At 36.9% G+C, this 26,396-nt stretch overlaps 1 protein-coding gene across 1 annotated transcript in view; it reads left to right on the forward strand.

Moving 5' to 3' along the window:
• Positions 1-26,396, forward strand: part of GABBR2 (gamma-aminobutyric acid type B receptor subunit 2) — a 448,585-nt gene that overhangs the window by 223,417 nt on the left and 198,772 nt on the right. Inside the window, exons 6-7 of the mRNA XM_042869427.1 lie at positions 2,791-2,982; positions 4,372-4,608. Coding sequence (XP_042725361.1) covers positions 2,791-2,982; positions 4,372-4,608 — 429 coding nt within the window. The remainder of the gene's footprint in view (positions 1-2,790; positions 2,983-4,371; positions 4,609-26,396) is intronic.

Below are 26,396 nucleotides of genomic sequence, written 5' to 3' on the forward strand. Positions count from 1 at the left end.
TTTAAGTAAGCTCATTGTAAGTGCAGAAATGTTTCATCATTCATCCCACCTTGTCTTTGGCTACTTTCAGGACAGTAGCCCTGTTTATCATTGTGAGATTTTGACAGTGATAAAGTATGTGTGTAGAGTGTTGAGCCAGAGCTTCCATGTCACCAAGCACTTTGCATTTATAGGATGATTTTTGTCCTAAGTAAGCATTTCTTAATAGATTCAAACAAGAGTGAAAAATTTTCTAAAAATACCAAAATTATTCTCACAATGAGAAAAAAAATATATGTCCAGGACTGCCTGCCTAGCACATGCAGGAGACTTTGGGAAGACACCATAACTACTTTTTCTTCTGATGGTATAAAGTGCATGTAAATGTTCTTTGCCCTGTTCTTGCACAGAAATCTTCCTTATAGAAGCTAAAACCCGTGAGAGTTAATTGGTGTGCATGCAAATGGCTCGTGCAAGATCCATGTATTTTGGGTCAAGGAAATACATCTTTTAAGCATCAAAATCATCTCCATGCAGCAGAATCAACAGGGAGGAAATGGTGGCAATATATGTATGCATACATATATGTATATATATGTACATACATATATTTTGAAATAATCATAAAATATTCTGGAACAACATACGGAAATGCCTGAACACTAGCTTTGCTGTCCCTGACAAAGAGACTGCATGGTCATGGTGCTCAACTTTGGGAGTAGCTGATTTTCTTCCTACTCAGTTTGGCTTCCCAAGACCATCACACCCTTCTGACCCTACTAATCCATCAGATCTCAAAGGAAGAGTTTCCAGCTCTTTCTTCTTTAGCAATATCTAGACATCTGATCAAATTCTTGCAGGCATGTGAAAGTTTCACAGCAGCCTTGTTGGGAATGATTTCACGTTTCCAGGATAGAATTTTTGGCCATTTGGAAACTTTTAGTTTTCAGTCAATATCCCAAGACATTTACAGATTATAAAGAAAAGAGGCTCAAGTGCTCCAGCAAACAGAATAACTCCAACAGATCTGATTTCAGTAGTTCAGAGCTGAAGACAAGGTGGGATGAACGATGAAACATTTCTGCGCTTACAATGGGCTTACTTAAAGTAGTTAGAGCCAATATTTTCCAGCAGTATTTGGCTTGACACCTTAACCTGCATAGAGCAGAGGAAGCTGTGGAAGACTGCCCTTCTCAAACAGTGCTGCTCTGTGTTAATTTGTGTCCTTTGTGATTTGAAAACTGGCAAGTAAACGACACTGTATCACTGAAAGACCTTGAATCATCTTGTTCTAAAACGGAAACTATTTTGGATCTCTTTAAAAGGTGTCACAGGAGGACAAAAACAAATGTATTTCTGGAAAGATGAAATTAATGAGAAAGACAAGCAATTTATGAGAATTATGGAATAAGTATGATACGAGATGGCAGACAGTGGGTTTCAGACTGAAGTTCTTTCGAGCAGCACTGTGTACAAATGCATGAAATTTGGTTTTAGCTGAACAGAAGCTCCTGCGACCAAGGGCCAAAGAGAACTGCTTTCTGCACAATAAATTTCTAAACTGACTTGTCAGAAATACAATAGTTTCCACAGATTTAAAGCCCAATTTTAATTTGGGTATTAATATATTTAAGAGGCTCTCCCATGGTGTAATTTTTGCAGTTCATATTTATATATCTGATAGTCTCTTGGAATGATCTTTTAAAAATGATTATGTTCAGAATAGCTAATATTTCCTCGTTTTACTCTCATTGTTTTGTCCTGCTGTAAAGATCGTGTAAGAAGTTACAGGTCTTCCAGTTAGGAGATTTAATGCTACACCACTTATTTTGAAAAAATTGATTTTTTTATTTTGTATCTCCAACAGTGCTTATGCTAAGAAACAAAGAAACAAAAAAAACAAAAACTGCTGTTTTGAAACTGAGTCTGACCGAAACGTCAAAAGAAAAACATTTAGTTACAAATCTTGAGAAAAATATTTGAGATAAAATTTTCTGACTTCATCCTAGTACACTATTCACAATAGAATATCTATTTTGAATAGATCTGTTTTTAGGTACATCAGCAGATGTGCTCACTGAGTAGTTGTGTTTCCTGATAGATGTGTCTGCTATGTATTTAAAGGAAATAACTATCATCTCAGTAACTGAAAGTACAGTGAGTGGTGTTCAGTTTTCAAATGGAATAGAAGAAATTTCTTACTGAAAGAAAAAAGTCACTGATGGTTGCTTGGTTTATGAGTTTATCACTGATTCTTACTCCTCAGAAGAAAGTGCTTATTTAATGTCCTTATGGTCTACTTTATCTCAGTCACATTACTCATATTTGCAACACTGAGACTTGTTCTTGTCTCAGCTCCAAGTTCTTTTGTTTGACAATACCCTGGTTTATGTGCTGGTGAAATTTAGCTTAAATGTGGCCCTGCCACTCATGTAATAACTGTGTTATACAAAATTTCTGATGGAAACAAGGTACCTTCTGCCAGTGTTCCTCCTTCTCTCTCCTGGTCTTAGAATTCAATATTCTATTCTGCTTTTGAGTGAATGATCTATTGAAAACAGATGAGATTTTATCTAATTCTCTCCTCAGGAACTTAGTTTTAAAGTCAGAAATATTCAAGAAAGGAGTCCTCATTGTTAGAAAGCAGTTATTCTAAACTGTTCTAAATACATTTGTATCTTTCTGTAAGGACATTATTTTATTATTAAAGGGAAAAACAAACAAAAATCATGAAGAGAAACTTTTTTTTTTTTTAATGTTTAATATGTCTATTAAAATATCTTTTCTATTTATTTTTTTTTTTCATTATAGGCTTATGTTGAAGAAATGTATGGCAGCAAGTATCAGTGGATTATTCCAGGGTGGTATGAAAATCTTTGGTGGGAATCCTGGATTAATTCTTCACAGTGTCTCAGCAAAAATCTTCTTGCAGCCATGGAAGGTTATATTGGAGTGGATTTTGAGCCTCTCAGTTCAAAAATGAATAAGACCATATCAGGAAGGGTTAGTATTTTTCCTCCTACTAATGTGTTATGGTCTTCAAGCATCTTGGCACAGTAAAGCACATAGGAGGAAGGCCAAACTACAAGGTGTTTCTGCAGAGAGTTGGCAGTCATCATTGTTATTCTCTTTTTTTCCACTGATTCATAATTCTTAAATATTTAAAAATCCATTTGAATTCTCTTCAGGGAGAATTTCCTTAAAAGCTCTAAAGTCCCTTGCCTAAATACTGTTGTCTTTACCCTTTATGGACCTTACAGATAAATACACAATAAAGCTTGAATTAGTCTTCAATATCACATGTTGCATTATGGCAAATTAATATTTTTGTTTACAGAATAGAAAACATTTATGTTTATCCCTAGTCCTGCAAATGTCTGATGTCATTGATTATTTGTGCCTCTCTGAACTGGAGGGTCTTTCTTTAAACACATAAATATGTAGTATTTCCATATATAAAGTACCTAACATTTTATCATAGTATAAATGCCTGCAAACTCTCATCAATGAATAAACATGCTTGATTTTCCTATTTTTCATCATTTTTTCTTCTGTTGTTTTTCATGTTTTGCTGAGTGAGCAGGAAAGGCAACTTTATGAAAAGGCAACTCATCATAAGAGAGAGCATCGTAAAGAGCATAATAAACTTGTAAAATATAGGCAAATTGCCACTCAAATAATTGCACATTAAGCAAGTAGTAACTTAAGTAAAGACCATTTGATTTGCATTATTCTATAGAGTATAATCAGAGCATTTATCTTTAGGGATACAGACTCTATGTTCTAGTACTGTGGCTTACCAGTATGCATCCTGTGCTGATAGTTCTGGTTGAACTAAAGCCTTCTGCATGGAAGCAAAATAAATAAATCTGTCCTTCATACAGAGAAGCAAACTACTTTTCAGTCTTCCGGTCTCCTCAATCCCCCTCATGGCCTCACCATCAGTTTTGTAACATTACACAGTACACATTTTTGTAATTACTGTTTCTTTCTTAATTCTTGCTTTGATTGTCTGTTCCACGTTAGTGATACATTCATCTAAACTAGAGCGTGCACTTTACGGTTCAGGTTTCACAGAATCATAGCATGGCTTGGATTTGAAGGCACATTAAAGACAACTGAGTTCTAGGGTGGCAGATTTGCCATCCACTGGCTCAGCTGCCCAGGGTCCCTTTCAACCTGGCTTTGAACTCCTCCAGGGATGGGGCATCTACAGCTTCTGTGCACAGCCTGTGCCAGGGCCTCACCACCCTCAAAGTAAAGAATTTCTTCTTAACGTTTAACATAAATCTTTCCTCATTTAGTTTAAAGACATTTCCCCTTGTCCTGTATGGACACGAATCAGTGAAATGTTAAGTATTGAAGTAAAACTGAAATTTTTCTCCTCTGCAGACTCCACAACAATATGAAAGGGAATACAACGCAAAGCGTGGTGATGGACAATCCAGCAAATTTCATGGTTACGCCTATGACGGAATATGGGTGATTGCCAAGACCTTGCAGCGTGCAATGAAGTATCTCAATGCCACCAACAAGCACCAAAAAATTGAAGATTTTAATTATACAAATCACAAACTTGGCAAAATTTTTCTGGATGCTATGAATGAAACAAACTTTTTCGGAGTAACAGTAAGTCCTAAGCAGCAATTTCTGGGGGAGGAGGGAATTCATGATTTTAAGTCAGTAGCTCAAGCAAGTACTGCATTTAAAATACTCTTGAAAAAAAAAAGATAAGTGTGTATTTCTTTTATTTTCAGATATTCGTAATTTATCTTTGCAATTAAAGTGGATGCTTTGTTTATTACCTGTCTTCTGGTGCCAAGAGATGACGTTGTTTAATTACTCAGTTATCAAATTTTTAAGCATTGATGTGATCTGAATTAACAACCCAGAATTGCTTTAAGGGAACCATGAGTGCTGTAAGTTGCAGTGCCTTTTAAGTGACTGTTTTTGTAGTTAAGATGTACCTGGGATGCAATTTGAAAGCACCTATTTTTCCACGTTTTATTTGCAGTAGTAGGTTATAGTACACTATATAGTACACTAATGTCTCCAAGTGCTGTACATCCTAAAACATCCACCAGTATATTTCAGGAGACATTTACATATTTTCAAAATTTCTGATTTTTCACAGTCAAGTACAAAGCATGGTAGTTATGACTGAACAAACATAATCATATACAGTACCAATCTAACTCTGTTTTCAGTGACACCACTGCAAATTCATGGCAACTTTTTCTTTGACACTGCTCCTCTTTTTTAGCAGAGGCAATAAGGAATGTAGTCCTAAAATTGCTTTTAAGCAATTCTAGCAAGTCTATGAGATATCAGAATTTGAAGGAGTATACATTTTCAAGAGTGTGCAGAGCTATTCTCCTTCAAGAGAGCTGAGCAGGCTCCATTTTAGGGAGGACGATCTTCACAGTAGTTACAGCAAATGAGAGAAGCTCCTGGCATCCTTTGGCCTGCAACATGGCTAGATAAGGAAATCAGAGTTTTGAAGAAACATGTAATTCAGTGGTGAATGCTAGCAGTGCTTGTAGGAATATCTCTGTGGCAAGAGCATGCAGAAAGTTGGCATCATTTCTGCTGCTGTGCAGTTGCTTGTCACATTCTGTCCCTGAGTTAATTTAAATTGTCTTGGAAATCAGTTAACCTCAAAACATTTTGAAGCAGCAGAACTAAGGTTGTCATACATGTCACAGATTGTTTCAAGGAGGAAATGTCAAAGTGTACATATAAAAAATGAGTGCAGGCTCAACTTTTTGGTGTCCTTGTTAACTGCTGAGGAAAGCTGCTTTGTATCACAATACAACTGAAACTAATTTAGGATTTGTAATTAAAGAGCAATTGTGTGGCAAGGCAGTAGTGGAATCTAGTTGCAAGTACAATACAAAATTTGCTTTCTTTTTATATTTTGTTTAGCTGAAGGCTATAGTAAAAGTATTTTGCATCTATAACAAATCCACATTGTTGATAAATCAGTCAGTGACAGCTGTAAACCAGATTCTATGGGGAGTCAGAAATGTATGCTCTGAGTTAATTCAAGCACAGCATCTCTCAAGGTGGATGAAATTCTATTTTGGCTACACAGCTTTATTTTTACCATCTTATTCTTTTTTTGCCTGCTGTTTAGTCCAGGAAGCCCATTATGTTAAAACTGATAGATGTCATTAAGACTACTTAATTGCTCTCTACTGGCTAAATCACTGCCCCTCACCCTAAAGGAATAAAACAAACAAATAAAACAAGACAAAACAAAAAAAGAAAAAGAAAAAATCAGCACCTCTAAAATGTGGAAGACTCTTTTATCTTAATTTTAGCAAAAAACTCAAATGTGAACTGCATCCCTTTAGGGAAGGAATGAATCAAAGATTTGCCAACCATCTTCAACCATGCTGATGAACTTTAAGTGTTCAGTTCTTAATGAAATTACTGCAAGATTATTCAGTGTGTTTAGTATTTGTCTGAATCACTTTCTAAAATTTTTTTTATTTTAAGAGTATTTTACCAAGTGACTGTGACAATGCACAACCAAATCTGGCATTTGTTTTATGGTAGCAGTGTAATCATTAACTAATTCGCTGAAAAATGCAGATTATACTTGTATTGTTTTTTCGAGTACATAGTGACAAGTGCAGAATATTATGTTTGTTTTCTGTTTTCTTATCTGTAAAGGATTATGCTTCTTGTTCCTACAATATGGTCTAAAAAATGTTCTAATCAAAAAGATAAGAAAACAAGAAAACCTATAGCAGATAGACTTCCTTAAGATATAATTAGAACAAAAAATATATAAAGTTTTCTAGAAAGTGAAAGAAGAAGGATTTCAAAGCAGACATGAAAGTTTTGGATTACAGTGCTCAGAAAGTCAAAGGAACAGATTGAAATTTACCAGAAATATTTTTAAATTCTTCCGTCTAATACATTGCTTTCTTTTTTGACCGACTTTAAAACACTAATGGGAATGCAGCCCTTAGGTCTGGGAGTGGCAGATCACATTTTAATGTAATTTTAATTTCCAGAAAAATATTTGAATACAAAATTTCTACAATTTGTTTTTGACAACTCATTTTAAACAGGAAAAACCCATTAATTTATTACTGGATTTAATCTACACCAAATATAAAATGAATTTCTGAAAGAAGAAATAAGAGGAGTCTGATCAGTATTCAAAAATGTTATCTCCAGATGCAGTAAAGTATGTTTTAATGATTAGGAGGGGGAAGTGAAGAAAGTGAAGACAAGAATCTGAAAATGCAGAATCTATTAAGAATAGTCATTGTCATGGTCATTGTCATCTTTCATATGCTCTCTTTGCACATGATATCAAAAACACTGTGACATCATAAATCATAATTCCCTTTACCCAGTATTTGTGTGGCATTTTGTGGTGGTGGAGGTTAGTTGTTTATTTTTGTTTTGTTTTGTTAATAATTTTGAAAAGACTTGCTGGGAGTGAAGTGGGTGCCACTTCCTGATTATAGATTTTTTTTTTCTAGTTTTCTGTTCTGTTTTTCTGATCAATTTTTTATTTTCTTGGAAGCAGGATTTAGAAAATGGCTTAGTCTACTGCCTGAAGTCTTGACATGAGTAATCCTCTATTTACACATCAGAATTTCAGGTCATTGATGTTGCTTGTTCTGCTTTACTGTCAGAAATCCTGGTTAGAAAGGAAATTCATAGAATCATAGAATCACAGAATCATAGAATGACTTGGGTTGGAAGGGACCCCAAGGATCAAGTTCTAACCACACTGCCACAGGCAGGGCCACCAACCTCCAGATCTGGTACTAGACCAGGTTGCCCAGAGCCCCATCCAACCTGGTCTTGAACACCTCCAGGGACGGACCATCCACAACCTCTCTGGGCAACCTGTTCCAGCATTTTACCACTCTCTTGGTAAGGAATTTTTCCCCGACATATAATCTAAACCTTCCCTCCTTGAGCTTAAAACTATTCCCCTTGTCTTATCACTGTCTAACCTTGTAAAAAGTTGATTCCTTTCCTGTTTATAATCGCCTTTTAAATACTGGAAAGCTGAAATTAGGTCACCCCGCAACCTTCTTTTCTCCAGGCTGAACAAGCCCAGCTCTCACAGCTTGTCTTCATAGGGGAGGTGCTCCAGCCCTCTGATCATCTTCATGGCCCTCCTCTGTTGGACTCACTCCAACAGCTCCACATCTTTCCTGAATTGGGGGCCCCAAACCTGGCTGCAGTACTCCAGATGGGGCCTCACGAGAGAAGAGTAGAGAGGGACATTATAGCTATTCTTTAAACATTGTTGAAGGTTCTGTTCTTTCTCCAGACTTTCTTTTTCCCTAAGAAAAATGATTCATTTTCTTATTATATTCTCACCGAGGTTATCAAGCTTACAGTAAAGTGTGTGTATTTGGAATACAGAGCAAGGAAACAAGATTTATCTGGTGTTTTATCAGGAAGCAATAATGTAGTTATCTGCTACTCTTTTTTTTTTAAAAAAAAAAAAAAAAAAAAGGTAAGTCAGACACTGTTGTACAAATAGAAAGACTTCTGTGATGAAAAATGTGATACAAATAGACAAAAGAGCTGCAGGGGATGTTCCTACAATGTTATTAATCTGAATGTTCTAATTCTGCAGCCTGATTCACTGAGGTTGAATAAGTTTATGGCTAGAATGGTTTGACTGCAACTACCAATGTCCTAGATGGGAGTTCTTTTGATCTGGAGCTGAGTTTAAATTTTTCCTAATTCTGTGCCTACCAAAACACTCACTTGTTAATGGAGAGTTGCTATAACAAAGATCTCATAAAGGATTTTGGACATTTTTTCCCGAGTTTTCTTAATCAAGGTAAAACCAGTTTTGTAAATGGGATGCAGCCTTGTCACCTGCATGATTTATAAACCACCATATACCTGTTTCCTGGCTAAATATGTCTCTTTTTGTCAAATAACATGTCTTTTTTCTGATAACCAAAGTGTCAGAAAATGAAAGATAAGAAGTACTATACGTTTTGAGCCACTTTAGATGTATGAGAGATCTCCTTGTACAGCTGACAGATCCACTGAAGGTATTTTAGAGTCTGAGTATCTATAGAGGTCTCTGTTGAAATGTTACTGCTTTGAATCAGTGCAGTGATGAAGTGATGAGAAACAAAATTTTATCTGTGAGATCTATCTATCTTTCTATCTGTCTTTCTGCCTTTCTATCACACAGCAGTAAATAGGATATTACCAATAAGATACACATCAAGTATGTGTGAAAAATAGTGAGTATTTTCCAGGCTGGAATAATTATCTTAAAGCAAGATTGTTTTCCTAGAGGATGAAGGAAAGAAAAACTACATTTATTTAATGTAATACTAGCATAATAAAACTTGGAATCTTGATTATTACTGAAGAATTAGAGCTGTCTTTCAGGGGGCTTTTCAGGAAACACTCATATTTAGTGCTTATTGAATTAAACTCATCTAGAAAATTGTAGGAAAATAAGTCACTCCCTCTTTTTTTTTTTTCCTTTTTAAAGACTATGGAAGATTGCTAGTAAACTTAGAACTGCAAAAATGTCATTTGTTAGGAAAAAAAGTGTTGACTATGCTTGGAAAGATATATTAATTACCTTATTTGCTCTCACTATGCTGTTTGTAGGTGTTCCATAGTATAGCCAGGTGGTGGTAAAAATACAGTATGTGTTGGAGATAATTGTTACTACATTTTTAGTGGATAATACAGCATTATTCTAAAAAATACTTTTAAAAGCATTCTTATAATTTTATAATCTCTTTAACCTTTGACATTTTTGCCCTGTTCCAGTAGGGCTTGAATTCATTGCTGTTGCCTATGATTTGGAATCAACAATGTATTTCTCATTCTCATTGGTGTCTATTATTTGTGTGCAGTCAAAAAAGAATTTTTTTAGTGAAGGAGAAAGGGAATTAAATACAGTGTTGTATTTCCTCTTATGTCAGCCAGAGACTGTAAGTATGATAAAATTCCATCACAATAGCTGCTGAAGAATTGAAAGTGTTGTCATGAAATAGCTTTCATGCTTGTCCCTGGCATCCTGCATTCAAACTGATCCAGTCATGTTTCAGAACTGGAAATGCTTATTGGTACGAAGTTCATTTTGTGTGTTGATGCTGATTATTTCTGAGGATTGAGTTTAGTATTCTGCATTTCCAGACTTAAGCAGCCCCTGTGCTGTCCAAAGCATCTCAGGAATATTGGTGGTATTAGCATCAGAATAGCATCAGCAAGCAAGTATTTGTTTCACGGCCTAGAAAATTTATTTCACTGGGAAAAACAACAATCCTTAGACTTGTCAAATAGAGAAATACCTGGTTCTGTGGCACAGTATCAGATTGAATCAATTACGACTTTAGCCAAGAGATTTTATGCTTAATAGGTGGGTCTGACAAGCATTTCTGTAGTGGCATTGATCACTGCAGTCAATTTTGCATTAATAGTTCCATATCAGAGCTCAAGTTATTTATACCTAGAGTCTAATTTTTTTTTTTTTTTTTTTTTTTTGCCATGGCTGAGGCAGAGAAGACAGTAAAAGAGTTGGGGGAGGGCAGAAATTTTTATAAAGTAGCTCCTTGTTAATCTAGGACTGTTCTTTCAAAGTACATTTAATTTCATAAAAGGAGGGAGGAGAGGGTCTAGGGTGAAATGTAATACCTAACACTTTAAAAAGGGGTCATTATACATAATTGGGTGTTGTGGAGAATTTCAGTAAGCTAGGAAAATGCAATCAAGAAGCCACAGATATATATATATATATATATATATATATATATGTATACACAAGTTTGTGCTCATAATCCTGCCCAACTACTAGCAGATCTCAGTTTTTTCCACACCTGACTGCATGGGTTACGAGTGTGAATCAGTCATAACTTAGTGCCTTGTTTCCTTTTCCTTTTTCAGAACTTTCTTCCTGTTACAGGATTTCTCATGTAGCACAAGAAGTTGGGGTTTGGCTGTATGAAAGACCTCTTACTTGAACCTTGAATCTTAACTTCCCCCACTGATGACTGAGTTCCACTGCATTATCCACCTTAGATGAGCAACTGAGAGTGGTACAGTAGGTTGGGGGATTATTTGCTCTTGATACAGCCAATTTGGCTAGGAAATAAATGTCCACCAAAATGGAGAGCTGTTAAATAAGTTAGCATAGGATCATAAATAATGTTTGCTCATTAGAAAACTGCATACAGAAAGAAACACAAACTTTCTAAAGTGAAAGCTGAAATTAACAGTGCCATTTCAAGATTAGCCCTCAAGCTAATCAACAGTTGATGATTTAATAGATATAGTAGGTGGCAATAAAAAAGACTTTAGTCTGAAGTTGTAGAACACTTATTACTGCATCTGTCATTCTACTAGGCGGATGTTTGATGAAAATAAATGAATAACATGCATTTACAGCACAGCTAATAAAACCTTTTCCAAGCTCTGGATAATATCTCTCAGCTTCCTCAGTCTGAAGAAATAGGAAAATCTATCAAAATAATCAGGAGAGCAAATCTGGTAATTTCAAATTTCATGCTTTGGTGATAGATGAAAGTAGTGATGCTACAGATGTGGCTAAGCTTACCATTTTTACTAGAGGTATTGATAATGAATATAACGTCACTGAAGAAATAGTGTCTTTGGTGCCATTAAAATTACTAAATCTGTTGATCTGTACAAAGCCCTAAAAATTACATCAAAGCTTTTTTGTTTAATCCTTGTCAAGTTACCTGGTATAGTTCTTGATAGTGCCCAGGTGACAGCTGGTAAAAAAGAGGGATTTATATAATAAAAGATAATGCAACTTCTGCCAGCAACTTTTGATTTACATTTGCCAATTTTTTGATTTGACTTTTGATTTACAAATTGCCAGCAATTTTTGATTTGACATTTGATGAAGTATTGCTGCATCATAACATTAAAAAAAATTATGCGCAAAAGCATTAAAAACATTGTGCAAATCACCATCAAATCTGTGAATTTCATAAAGTCCAATGGATTGGATCATCACCAATTCCAGGAATTCCTTAGAAGTATGGATGCTGATTAGGGGGGGGGAGGGGAGTCCTTTACTTTTCTGAAGTATCTGTCAGGATAAAATACTAAAAAGATTTTATGATTTGCAAAATGAAGTCCAGTCATTAATGAACTCAAAAGGAAAATTTGTACCTGAACTTTAAGATGAAAAGTGGCTCATAGAGTTAGCATTTTTGGTGGATTTGACCATTCATTTAAATGTGTTAAATATGTGTCTCAAAGTTAAAATCAACTTACTTGTGTTGTTTCAAATCACAACAGTGTTCAAAATGAAACTTAAGTTATAGCAAGCTCAAATTATGGCAAATAATTTTATTACATGGCACAGGTAAAAATTATTTCAAGCTTCTTTCCAGTATTATCACCTTCAAGAGTGAACCTCATGAAGAATTGGAAACTTCCTGTCACCCATGGAAGAACTATTCATCATGAGGTGGAGGACGCCAAGTGGATATTACAGGCTGTGTAAAGGTGGTTGTGAGCCTGGGCAGCAGGGAGAGGCAAAGCCAGGTTGCTGTACTAGAGAGGAGAGGAAGGCAGTGTCTACACCAAGAGATATTCAGTGGAGGGGGTGGAGGAAGAGTCAGCAGGGAGTGGGATCTTGATGGGGTGGTCCTGAGAGAGGGATCAAATCCGTAGCTATGCTTCTTATCTTTTCTTTTTATATTTTTTTAACACCACTAAATCTGGAATTGAAGACTGTACGAAAAAGTGTATGTTAGAAAATATAATGGGAGAGATTTCCTAGAAGGTTTTTATATAATCTACATCACCAAGCAGTTCTGAATTTTGATTCTGCAGTGTGCCTTCTGATTTATTTAATAGTGCATAGAGTTTAAAGAACACCATCTCACCTGGCTGTGCTTTTCTTGAAGCTGATTTTACTGTCCTTGTTGAAGAGTAGAGCCATAACAGATTATACTCATTCCATAGAAATATGTCTGATATAGACACATCTGTATGGGCCATTTGTTTACTAGATGGGCCATGTAAGTATTCACTAGATGGAGCATGATGGTCCTGTAGAGCCAAATAAGCTTTTTTATGGTTAGTTGGCAGATGGTCTATGAATCAAATAGAGTCTGGTATGGGCACAGCTGAACTGACTTCAGGTGAGAGATTTGCAAATGACGCAATCACGTATGAAAAAAAACTACAAATTAAGTAGCTTCCGTAGTAACAGTGATTTCCAGTGGTATAGTAATTCCTGCATTTGGTGTTGCTAAGAGAAGAAATAGAACTGTAAGGTGAATTTACAGATGCTACTGCTTCTATCTGCTATGGCTCCATTTGAAATTACAACCAAAGATGTCTTCCATGGATATGCCCAAACCCTCAGCTGCCCAGTGGCTTGGGAATAAAATGTACCAGACGTACCACAGCCTTCAACTGCAGCTTATGCTCTCAGCATGCTCAGTGGTTGGAGAAGCAAGATTAATTATCCTGCATCAGCCTCAAACTGCAAATTCCTTCCTCTACCTGCCTCCTTGTTCCTTTTCTAGAACTGAACACTGTAGAAGTGCCTGAGTTAGTTCAGAATTTGAGATATGAATACTTTTCAGCTATGAATCTAGAGTTAAAAAACACTATGAATGTAGAGAGAACATATTTTCATGTAGTATAAAACTGAATTCCTGAGTGCTTGAGGAATTTGCAGATCTTGTTTTATTTTCCACTGGAACAGATGTTAGCCCTGCTGCCTTGGGATTGTTCCAGCTCCCGTAATTCCATTCTGTATACCTAAAACTTTCCCTGAGATTTCACATAGATAAGGAAGATATTATTTACTAGCTTTACACCAGGACTCTTTTGGAACCATAAATGCCACAAAGATGCAAAATGGTGTTTTAGTATTATTACCATAGCTTCTTTTATTGGACATAATGTTTTGTCATTATTTCACTGCAAAGGCTAAATATAGTAAGATTTTACTGGTTTTATCCCATTCCTGTTGCAGTCAGTGGCAAATCTCTTTTAACTTCATTGTGAGCAGGAGGAGGTCCTTACCTAGGAAACTGCTTTAACTTTCAGATATAACTCAAAATGTTATTCTAAAATCCTTTTCACTCACTGAAAATTAAAAAAAAAAAAAAAGTTTCTGAAATGCTTTCTACAATTAATGAATACATTTTAAGAGAGCTGATCAGTTGTAGTGCTGTATAAATGATTAGACATGAGTTTTTTCAAGCACATTTGGAGAATGGTGCTAGATAGAGTACTGTGTGGAATTACATGACTCACAGATCAAATAACTATGAGCAGTTGAAATAATTTGGTGGAGTGTAGCAATTTACAATGTAACATCTACTGATGCCTATAAAAGGCTGTAACTTCTGATGTAGATTTTGTAAATTATAAAAAAGCTGAATATTTTAGTGATCCGCTGTGCTGGATAGTTACACTTTTTTTTTTTTTTTTTTTTGGCACAAAAGTATAATTCTTAATTGACCATCAGATATTTGGAAATACGAAATAGTAATATGGAAAGGAGATAAAAGTGGAAGCTCAGAGTGGATACAGATTGTATTATGGAGGTTGAAGCAATAAGAAGACTATTCATAAACCACTTTATGAAAATCTTCAGAATAAGATTTTTGCTACTTGTTATCATACTACTCTAAAATCTCAACATCTTTTTGGCTTTATGTAAGTACTGAGAGTTTAAAAAATGATTAAAACATATAGATGTTAAACATATTTCTAAAATGTCCAAACCTTGAAGTCACTTTCTTTAGGAACAAACAAAATATAAAGGTAGTTCTTACTTTTTAATCCATTTTATCCTTTATGCCTTCTTTTTATCCTTTACGCCTTCTTTTTATCCTTTACATTACCATTTTGGATACTCCGTAATATTTGCAAAGATAGATTGATTTAGATTAATTGGATGACTTCTTTCCATTGCTTAATAGTTGCATGGCATTCTTTTAATTTATGTTCTGTTTTCATCTAGGTTATCCCATCAATGGGCAATTAAAAAAAGCTTATCAAATTGAGTCTTTTTTTGTCATCAGTGAAAGTGACCCTCATTAACATTATAAAAATTGGAACTTAGCGTGATGGGAGTTTTTCTGTGCACCAAAGAACAAAATTTTCCCCTAAGAAATATTTTGCAATGTACTTTTTTCTTTTTTTGCCAAAAAATAAAAAAATAAAAATAAAAAAAAAGATGTAATACTTTATTTTAATTCTCGGTTCATGCTTCAGTACTTCTGAGATTTTGGCTTCACCAGTTAACACACTCTGCTGTTAAACTTTATGACAGCTTAAGGCAAAAATATTCTGAACTTGAATATAGAATTTTGCTGAGTATTATGAATTTAGCTGAAATATTAAAAATGGTGTTATTAGCTGACTTAGCCTGGAGATGCTCTGAGGTTGTCAGGTCTGATGTTCAATGGGTTATACTTTCATACATCACTGCTCCTCTTTTCTGGCAGTCATGATTTCTATGATGAACTAGTTTTCTTCCTTGGAGAGGTGCTCTAGTTGCAAATAGAATTCTTGGAGCCTGCAATTATGTTAGTGAAACACAGGAATGTTAAAGTTTTATACTGGCATTTATTCTGGACAGCTACACAGTAAGTTTTAAAACTATTTCCTGCTATTTTTCATATTAACTTTTAAGACTTCTCTATTTGCTACCATCTTCTCTCCACCATTGTCTCATGGCAGATAATTCCTGGCATTGCAGAAGACCAAATTAAGCTTTTCCTCTGCTTTAGTGTATTCCCAAAACTCAGCTGTTAAGCCCCAAGGGACAGAGCAGCAAGCATTTATTCACTTTGAGGTGACCCACAGCTGTGAAGGAAGGGATGCCACCTGGTCCAGAGCACTTCTAACGTGAGTCTGAGCTGCTTCTGGGCTACAGGTAGAAGATTATGAGAGTGAATAGAAATTCCTGTAGATGTGGATCAGAAAATGTGGAAAAGTGTTGTAGATCATGAATAGTAAAGATGCTTTCCTCTAAAACCCAAGTAGTGGCATGTGAGAAACTAGGCTCATAAATTTCTGTGGCTGCAGAAATTGCAGGTAGAATATACATGGAAGGAAGAAAGGAAGGAATCTTCAATTACTGCTTTTTAAATTTTTTTATTTTTAGTATTTTAGTATTTGGGGCATTTTAGGCTGAAATATTTGTATAATGCATCAGTTAGTAAATGTCAGGTGTTAAAAATGTTCAGGCAAGTAAAGACGCAGATAAGCACCTAGAATATTGATCTAATTGGATAACTTCTAGGTGCATCTAAATATATGCATATATATATATTACTATATTACTATATTACTATATTACTATATTACTATATTTCTAATTAAAATAAATCTGTAGAGTTTCCACAGGAAGAGAGATAGGATACTCTGGTAATCAGATCATCTGCCTTATACACTTAGAGTATTTTGACTAACCATTCTGACAAATTAGTAAGTTGGTCAAACATTCACCTGATGATGAATGCTAAAAGGGGGTGATATTAGAAAGAATTCTATATACATATTACAGTAGAGATGGAAGACCCTTCCTATTGGCAATTTACAAATGTAAAACAGGGTTTTTTTTCTCCATTGTAAATTGAGAGAAGATGAGACATATAAAAAAGTGTTTAAAAACTGTAGAATATTCTTTCTCTACTTCTTAATAGAGATACTTTAAAATACTGAGGGTAGAATAGTTGAATTATGCAATGTATTTTCCCCAAGGCTTTCAGACTGTTTATACTGCTCTTTCTCTTAGGCTGTGATTAAGTGAAGTGCTTAAGAGCACACTGAATATTAAGCATGTGTATTCCAAATGGGCTGGTAAATGGCTGTATTGAATCAAGTCTTATAAGAGTAATTTCTTTGTTTTGCAAGATAGTCTGTGTCCAAGTAAAACACTTCCCACAGATAGTTAATGTTTGGAACCTCTCTTTGTGGAACTTTTTTGCAATGCCACAAAGGCTAACAGTGAGAAGAATAAACTTGCTATATGAAATGTGAGTATTATACAGTTTTTAATGTGCATCTCAGTGAAATTAAAAGCACGTCAGACTTGGGCTTTTCAATAAAGGCATGCCACAGCCTGGGGGGCTTGTCACAGATGAAAATCTAGTTTATGACATGATATTCACTTCTCTGAATGACACACAGTACAGTGCTGCACCCCAAACCATGATGTTCTCAGAGATACTGCATGTTATACTTCTGCAAACTGCATGTATTTTTTTATCTTAGCAGTTAGAAAAGTGGTACCAATTGGAATTAACAGAATTACAATGAAAGCTGCAGTGTTAGGTTGGCTTTATTTTTTTTTTAGTTCTCCAAATGCTTTTTAAGATGTACAAATCATGGAAACAGGCAATAAAATTGAAATCATATTTGGTGCAACCACAATATAATACTGCAATCTTATTTTCTCTTCCATACTTCATATGAGTACATCTCAGATCACTTTCCACAATGTTTAGTGATGCCTGGCACTACATAGGAAGTAGTAGCCAGGAACAAACTCTGTCCAGTGCCCTGTGAGTCACCACTTTTAATCCATTCAGCTCTGAATTGCATATGGAAAGGGGAACAAGTGAAAAAATCAGAAGCACAGCAATTCCCTCATACTTGAATGAGAACTTAGAAGGTGAAAAAAGAGGGATGACGATCTTTTTCTACCAAGGTACTTTTTCTAAATTGTTAAATCTCATTCAAACAAAAGAACTTTTTCATCATAATGAAGTATTTAATCTCTGTTACATTCATACTGTTCTGTTTTTGCTGTTTCAATTGTCTTCCAGTTGTAGTAATGAAAAAAGTTACATGCAGTAACCACAACCTCTTAGGTAAATACAACTTTAATTTCAGGTCCCTTTAGGCTTTGATATTTATTTCACAGCCAAAATAAAGCATAGTTTATATTCGTAATGTATGCTACCTGTGTTGTTTAAATACTGATGGTAATTATTCAGATGTGCATGGTTTGCTTTGCAGGCACTGTGCCGCACTTCTTTGAAGACCTGTGTGCATGTTTTGTTCTTTAACACCATCTGTATTCTACTCCATGTTGGCACTGTCTTTTTCTCTTCCCTCTGTACTTGCAACAGAGTCTTAGCGGTCATGACCAAAGTTTGAAATCTTTATTGAAGACATATTTCTATCTCCTAGCCTCCTTTGTGCTGTAGATCTAATCTGCTTCTCCTGCTATAGTTCTCCTTTGACTATCTTTGCAGCAGCTAAAAGAAAAGTCATTTTTCTTTAGTGCTTCCTTCACATATTTGTGGCAATATTTCTTATTTAGCATTGAGTAGATGGAAAGATCTTAATACTTGACAGGAAATTAATCCCTGTGTCTATAATTCCTGCACCAATGCATATGTTAAGAAGTAGCAATGAGCAGAACTTTTATTTAAATATGTGATTTCAGAGAGGAAGTAGTACTTGACATGCATGATGTTGGCAATAGCTGCTTTTTTACTGTGCTTCCTGAATTTCATTAATTCACATCTTTCTGAAATGGCAGTGTTTGTGAGTGAGAGAAATTTTCTCAATACATGGCATCCCAAAGACAGCTTCCAACAGACAGTCACTTTCACTTCCCCACTTCATAATTTTTCATTGTTGCCTTTATTTTTCATTGTTGCCTTTGACTGTACACTGTTTACCTTATATCACTATAAACACTGACTTCTTTTGCTGTCCATGTTCCTGAAGGTAGAAGATTTTGTCTGTTTAATCTTATAAATAGCTTCAGAGGAGTAGAACTAATACTGACAGAAAGAGCGGACATCATCTCCTGCATGATTCTATGTGGTCTCTTGGTAAAGAAGATTACAAAGTCCTTGATACCTTTACTCATAAAGTTCATTCAGTGCATATTTGAGCATATATTGATAAGATATTTGAGCAATTCTGACATTTGCTATATAGTACTTCTAAAGCATGCAGTAATTACTATGCGTTTGTACTCACTAATCACAGACATCTTACATTAAAAAAGTATTGATTTTTTTCTTCAAACTTTGGATATGTCTAAATTTCCCCCAAAACCACTAACAATCCTATTGTTGATATTTTTATGCTCTTCTTGGGTCAGCCTAAACAAATTTTAAGAAATTTTTAGGTGGAGTCTGAGTAAAGTGGAAAGCACCCTCCAAACTGAAAAATAAGTTATCAAGAGTTGATGCAAAAGATGGAAAAGAGAAGCTTGTTCTTGCTACTCTGTAGGAAATCTGCATATTGAATGCTAATTTATGGAAGTTGTTGGCAAATACTGTTTTTATAATGTCCCTACTTAAAAAATAATAATAATAATAAAATAAATAAATAAATAAACCTGACCAAGTTTCTCAGTTTAAAGATGATTTAATTTTCAAACCATCATTTTTTTTTCAACGGGCATATGTCCCCATATGGCCTACTAAAAAACATGAACATAAAATCAGAAAAACCTGCTTGGAAACCAAATGGCATTGTTTGCTTGAATAGAAGAGGTCAAAATTCTCTTCAGGTTAGTGATCCAGAATGTGAAAGGAAAAGGTCATTTATCTTTTAAGAAAAGTGTATCATTTTCCTGTTTCAGGCCTTTTCTTTCTTTCTCTTCATTTTGTCTTACTGGTTCTTTTTCAGTCTTGTGATATTTCAGTCTTGTGACTTGCGCGCAGTATGGGAAATAAACAGGAAGAGTTGGAGATCTGCGTGTGGTCACATGGCTACGATCTCACTGCGATCACGGAGACGTGGTGGGACAGCTCACATGACTGGAATGTTGTCATGGGGGGCTATGTGCTTTTTAGGAAAGATCGGCCGGCAAGGCGGGGTGGTGGAGTTGCTCTTTATGTAAGAGAGCAGCTCGAATGTATTGAACTCCACCTGGGGGAGAGTGGTGTAGCAGTGGAGAGCTTGTGGGTAAGAATCAAGGGGCGGGCTGGTATGGCTGACACCGTTGTGGGTGTGTGCTACAGGCCCCCTGATCAGGAGGAGGAGGTTGATGAGGCCTTCCACAAACAGTTGGAAGCAGCGTCACGATCCCAGGCGCTGGTGCTTATGGGGGACTTCAATTATCCAGATATTTGCTGGAAAAGCAATGTGGCCAGGCATGCGCAGTCCAGACGGTTCCTGCAATGTGTTGAAGACAACTTCCTGATGCAGGTGGTTGAGGAATCGACGAGGAGAGGGGTACTGCTGGACCTTATTCTCACTAATAGAGAAGGGCTTGTTAGGGAAGTAAAGGTCGGGGGCAGCTTGGGTTGTAGTGACCACGAGATGGTGGAGCTCAAGATCCTGAGTGGAAGAAGTAAAGCAAAAAGTAGGATTGCTATCCTGGACTTTAGGAGAGCCAACTTCGATCTCTTTCGGGGCCTACTTGGAGCTGTCTCATGGGCTAGGGTGTTGGAAGGCAAGGGGGCCTGTGAGAGCTGGTCAGCATTTAAGCAGCTCTTCTTCCAAGCTCAGGATCGGTGCGTCCCTGTGATGAAGAAATCAGGAAAAGGTGGCAGGAGACCTGTGTGGATGAGCAAGGAGCTCGTGCACAAACTCAAAGGAAAGAAGAAGGCCCATGAAATGTGGAAAAAGGGTCTGACTACTTGGGAAGAATACAGGAATGTTGTCAGGGTCTGCAGGGATGCGACAAGGAAGGCTAAAGCCTGCCTGGAATTAAATCTGGCAAAGGGGATAAAGGATAATAAAAAAGGTTTTTTCAAGTACATTAACAGTAAAAGGAAGACTAGGGAGAATGTGGCTCCCCTGCTAAGTGACGGGGGTGTTCTGGTAATGGGGGATGCTGAGAAGGCGGAGATATTGAATGCCTTCTTTGCTTCTGTCTTCAGTGAAAAAGCTCCCCCTCGGGAATCTGAGACCCTGGAGGTTAGTGAGAGGATCTGGGGAATGGAAGACCCCCCTTCTGTCAGGGAAGAGGTGGTCCGGGAGCGCCTAGGCAACATCAATGTTCAGAAATCCATGGGACCCGATGGGATTCATCCATGGGTGCTGAAGGAGCTGGCAGAGGTGATTGCTGAACCGCTTTCTGTCATCTTTGAGAAGTCTTGGAAGATGGGGGAGGTGCCTGAAGACTGGAAGATAGCCAATGTCACCCCGGTCTTCAAAAAAGGCAAGAAGGAAGACCCAGGCAATTATAGGCCAGTCAGCCTCACCTCTGTCCCTGGAAAGGTGATGGAACAGCTTGTACTGGATGTCATCTCCAGACAACTGGAAGAAGAGGAGGTTATAAGGAGTAGTCAGCACGGGTTCACAAGGGGGAGGTCGTGCTTGACCAACCTGGTAGCCTTCTATGATGTTGTCTCTGGCTGGGTGGATAGGGGGAGAGCAGTGGATGTAGTCTACCTTGATTTCAGCAAGGCATTTGATGCTGTCCCCCACGACATCCTTATAACAAAGCTGAGGAAGTGTGGGATAGATGAGTGGACAGTGAGGTGGGTTGAGAACTGGCTGACTGGCAGAGCACAGAGGGTCGTTGTTGGTGGTGCAGAGTCCGGTTGGAGGCCTGTAACCAGTGGTGTTCCTCAGGGGTCTGTGCTGGGTCCGGTCTTGTTCAACATCTTCATCAATGACCTTGATGAGGGGATAATGGCCACCCTCAGCAAGTTTGCCGATGATACGAAGTTGGGAGGATTGGCTGACACGCCTGAAGGCTGTGTTGCCATTCAGCAAGACCTGGATAGGCTGGACAGCTGGGCAGAAAAAAAACGGATGAGGTTTAACAAAAGCAAGTGTAGAGTCTTGCATCTGGGGAGGAATAATTCCATGCACCAGTACAGGTTGGGGGATGACCTGCTGGAAGGGAGCTCTGCGGAAAGGGACCTGGGTGTCCTGGTGGACGACAGGTTGGCCATGAGCCAGCAGTGTGCCCTTGTGGCCAAAAAGGCCAATGGCTTACTGGGGTGCATTAAAAAGAGCGTGGCCAGCAGGTCAAAGGAGGTGATCCTCCCCCTCTACTCTGCCCTGGTAAGACCTCATCTGGAATTCTGTATCCAGTTCTGGGCTCCCCAGTACAAAAAAGACAGGGATCTCTTGGAAAGAGTCCAGCGGAGGGCCACGAAGATGGTGAAGGGCCTGGAGCATCTCCCCTATGAAGAAAGGCTGAGTGAACTGGGTCTGTTCAGCCTTGAGAAAAGGAGACTGAGAGGGGACCTGATCCAGGTCTATAAATATCTAAGGTGGGGGGGGCAGAATGGCGAGGCCGGACTGTTTTCAGTGGTGAGTGGGGACAGGACAAGGGGAAACGGCCGGAAACTGCAGCACAGGAAGTTCTGCACGAATGTGTGCAAGAACTTCTTTACAGTGAGGTGACGGAGCACTGGAACGGGCTGCCCAGGGAGGTGGTGGAGTCTCCTTCTCTGGAGATGTTCAAGACCTGCCTGGATGCCTACCTGTGCGACCTACGGTAGGGAACCTGCTTTGGCAGGGGGGTTGGACTCAATGATCTCTAGATGTCCCTTCCAACCCCTACAATTCTGTGATTCTGTGATTCTGTGATATCAGCAAACCCTCTGTGTTGGACAGTAAGCTGGGTGCTGGTGAGAATGGGGATCCTGCAAATAAGTGCTTTCTTGAGGAGCTGTTTCTAGTAAAATAAACCAGCAACTGTAGCCTTAGGCTGTCATATCTGAATCATGGTACCGAGCTGTGCTCAGGCTTGCTCTGACTTAACTAGCACTTCTAGATCTCCATGAAGGGATGTGCTGTGGAAGGCTGTGTTAATTTACCTATTGAATGGTGGGATGGTTTTATTTCTGGTGTCAACATCCGCATCCAGTGCTGTGGACTCTGTTAGAAGTGCAACCAGTAGCCAACAAAATTTAAATTTTAATGCACATCCTTATAACAACTATCTGCATGATCTTTCTGTTTAATGAATGATTTTTCATGCGGTATGTCCGCGTGAAAAACCCTTCTTGCACTTGTGGCACATTTAAATGAATGGACAGATTTGGAAAAACATGAAATTCTTACTGGATCTGATGCTTGCTAAAGGTCTTCATTTGTTGTGAGTGAGATGGAGAAAGTAGTAGAGAACTAACTCAATACAGTAATTCATATAAATGTGTTCTATTTACAGTAAACTTGCTGTTTATTTCAATTGTTGAGCAACAGATTTTTGTTTGATTGATTTTCTTTTACATCATTGGGTAAAAGAAACAAACAGTAGAAAAGGATGCACGAAGGGCTTACAACAACAGTTTATTCATCATGAGGTGGACTAAACTTGGGAACTGAGAGCATATATCCCTGATTAGAACCATTCTGAGATATACCAAGTCTAACTGGCTGATCAGACAATCAAAGATTCGTCTTAGTATACACAGAAACAAAAAGCATAGTATTATTGTATCTATTGACAAGAGGATTTTAGCATTTTATGCACAAAAATAAATAGAGCTCTAATAGAAGGGTGTGCATTTGAAACCAATTTGGTTTTCCTACCAAGATTTCCTTACATAAAGATGTTTCATCTCAAGCAATAATTAGAGTTATTCTTTTTGGAAACTGTTTCTGCTAAAAGAAAGATTTTAGTGAAAACTCCGCATTACAAAAACAGAATACTAGCAGCTAGATCATTTTTCTTTCTGGATTACTAGACTGCTTAGAATTTACAATGATTTCAATGAATAGAAACAATGAAAATGGAAAATATTTTGTCCACCATTGCCCCTATTCCTCACCTGCATGTAGTATTCAGTAGATTTGTGATGTACAACATACTAGATTTTATACACACTTTCATAACTTATCAACATCTTCATTTGTTGTTGAATAAGGACAGTAGCTGATTTTCACTGTAATTTTCATGGAAATATGTGACCACATGTAAAATGCACTTCATTTGGACAAAGAGTTTATAATGGCCTATGGTGGTCCACGTACAAAATTAAAAGGCTCATCCTTCTCACTGAAAGCAGATAAGAAAGTTTCTTCTCTTTCTTAGTTATAATCTGGAATATTTAGCCCATTATTTGCTATGGGAATACTTCCATGATTCAAATCTCAGTGAAATGACTTCCTCTAGAATGAATTCAGAATGAGGTTCAGAAAAACTCTGATCTATTCCTTGCTAATAAGACTGTAAGACAGTGCATATTCAAAGGAAATATAGCTATTATTTGGGTTCATTTTGACAGAAAAGGCAAAATAGATGCTATCTTGAAACATAAATTTGGATCAGTTAGACTTCAGTGATGTCAGTAGAAGACTTCAGATATTTCATATGCTACTGTTGATCAAATACAGATTAGAATTGCAAGAAACACAAATGTTTTTCCCACTCATACCCTTTAAATAGGATTTTAATAATTTCTTGGAAGTTACATATGAAAAAGTTTGCAACTAGTTGCAACTTCATCAATAGTTACACTACTACCTATGTGAACATCTAGAGAACCTGCTTTAGCAGAGGGGTTAGACTTGATTCCCAGAAGCTTCCTAAATTCCTCTCTCTAGCTGGAGAGTAATATAACCCAACAGTACCACCTGGTACCCAGATCTGTACTGAATCTTCCAAATCATTTCCTATTAGTTGCTGTCCAGGGATATTTTTTAATTGAGCAGGAGACACAGTAAAGTGGGTGTCCAAGGAAGCTGACTTGCTCTAATTGCTCCAGAAAAACAATCTGTTGTGAGGTATAGTTCTCATAAGGTTATTCTTAAAAACAAGATAATTTATATGCTAATTAGATTTGCAGTGATTTCTTTCTTGCCCATTAATAATGTACACTTTGATTAGTCAGCATTAGTGCTGTGCATAAAATAGCGTTACAAATATTTAATTAAAAGGTTCATATTATTAGTGTTTTGAAGATAGTTTCTGCTGCAAATTAAGAGGCTATTTTTTCAGCTTAAAATGCGAAGATAAAATATGGTCTAATTTGAGAAGCAATTGTTTGGATTAGCTGATTTACAATTAATTCCTTTTATGAGTGATAGAAAGAAAGAGAGTAGAATCTCCTTTTAAATGCTGTATCCTAGCTGCAATAGTCAGATCACTGCAATATAGAGCAAAAACATCATTAATATTCATTGAATGCCAGTGGCAGAGAAATACTTTTTTATTCTAATACTACTTTCGCTTGAGACAGATGAAATAAAAGACTTCTCATTAGTTGTTTTGGAAAACTTCATACACCACAGGAATGCCATACAGCTGGTCATTTAGCATATAGGATTAATGATGAGTATTAAAAACAAGTAACTGATTTTTAGGGGCAGCTTTGGATAGTAGTTCTGCTGCCACTGTACAGATTGTGCACCTTGTCAAAGTATTAAAAAGAAATTTAGCTCCATTTGATTCAGTGTGAGTGTGTTGACCAAGAGAAGGAAAAGGTTATGATACAGAAGATAGCTACAGAAAATAATAGAATCTGTCCTTTATCTTTCTTCAGACTGTCTAGATATTGCTGCATTTCTCCATGTTGTCTTCTCTAGGAAGCAAGGAGCATCATGCAGTAGTGCTGTAATTGAAAAGTTGTCAGCATTGAGCTTCAACTTATTGTACCTATTTAGAACTTGTATTATTGGATTTTCTATGAAGATCAAAAAAACTGTATCTTTAAACAACTTTTTTTTTCCCCCCACTGCATTTTATTCAAAGTAAAGTGGTTCTTGAACCTTGAAGATCTGATCTTTGATGCAAGGCTGAAGAAAGCAGCCAAACTGTTAAGTTAGCAGGTTTCTATATTGACATTGGCCCAGAAGTTTTGACTATAAGGCAATCTCCTCTTTTGTGGAGAAGAGGAAAACATGCTAGTGAGGGTTGCGCCACCAAACTGACCCTTAAAGATCGTGCCCTGTGATTCAGTTTAGCAAGTTCTGCACAAGAGAACTTCAAGGACTTCTTTCAGCAAGAGCTGAACCTCTGATAGTCGTGGCATCAGCTTGCTCGATTGCATACTGCTGGGGCTCTCACAGCAATTCAGTCCAGCTCAGTGTGATGCAGGGATACTGGCAGGGACACTGCTGTTAGGATACTAATCTAGGAGGATCTGGAAACAAACAAGAACTTTTATTCAAACAAATACAGAGCTTTTTGAATAAATGTTAGGAAAATGGATAGGCAATTTTACAATTGTACATTTTATTCTCTAAGAAGTGCAATTATGTGTCAATCAAAATTATTTGTGCTTTTGAGTGATATTCTCTAGATAGTACGACCATGAATCAGCCTTCTGATTCACACAAATCAGATAGACAAATAATTTTTTTTTCAGGTACTTAAATATCTTATGAAATGTTTTCAAAAACATACAGATAATTATTTTTACATTTTTTTTAAAGAAAAGAAATCAATATTCCTTTTCAAAGGAAATATTTTTAAAACCTGAAAGTAGATTTTAAGTCCTTATTCAATGTGAGAAAATTTTATTTTCTCTTTGTTTTCCAGTGTTTTGTTTTTTTTTTTTTTTTTTAAA

This window comes from Lagopus leucura, unplaced genomic scaffold (assembly GCF_019238085.1).
Source record: "Lagopus leucura isolate 7727_CA_CO unplaced genomic scaffold, USGS_WTPT01 Super-Scaffold_100002, whole genome shotgun sequence".
Lineage (NCBI taxonomy): Eukaryota > Metazoa > Chordata > Aves > Galliformes > Phasianidae > Lagopus > Lagopus leucura.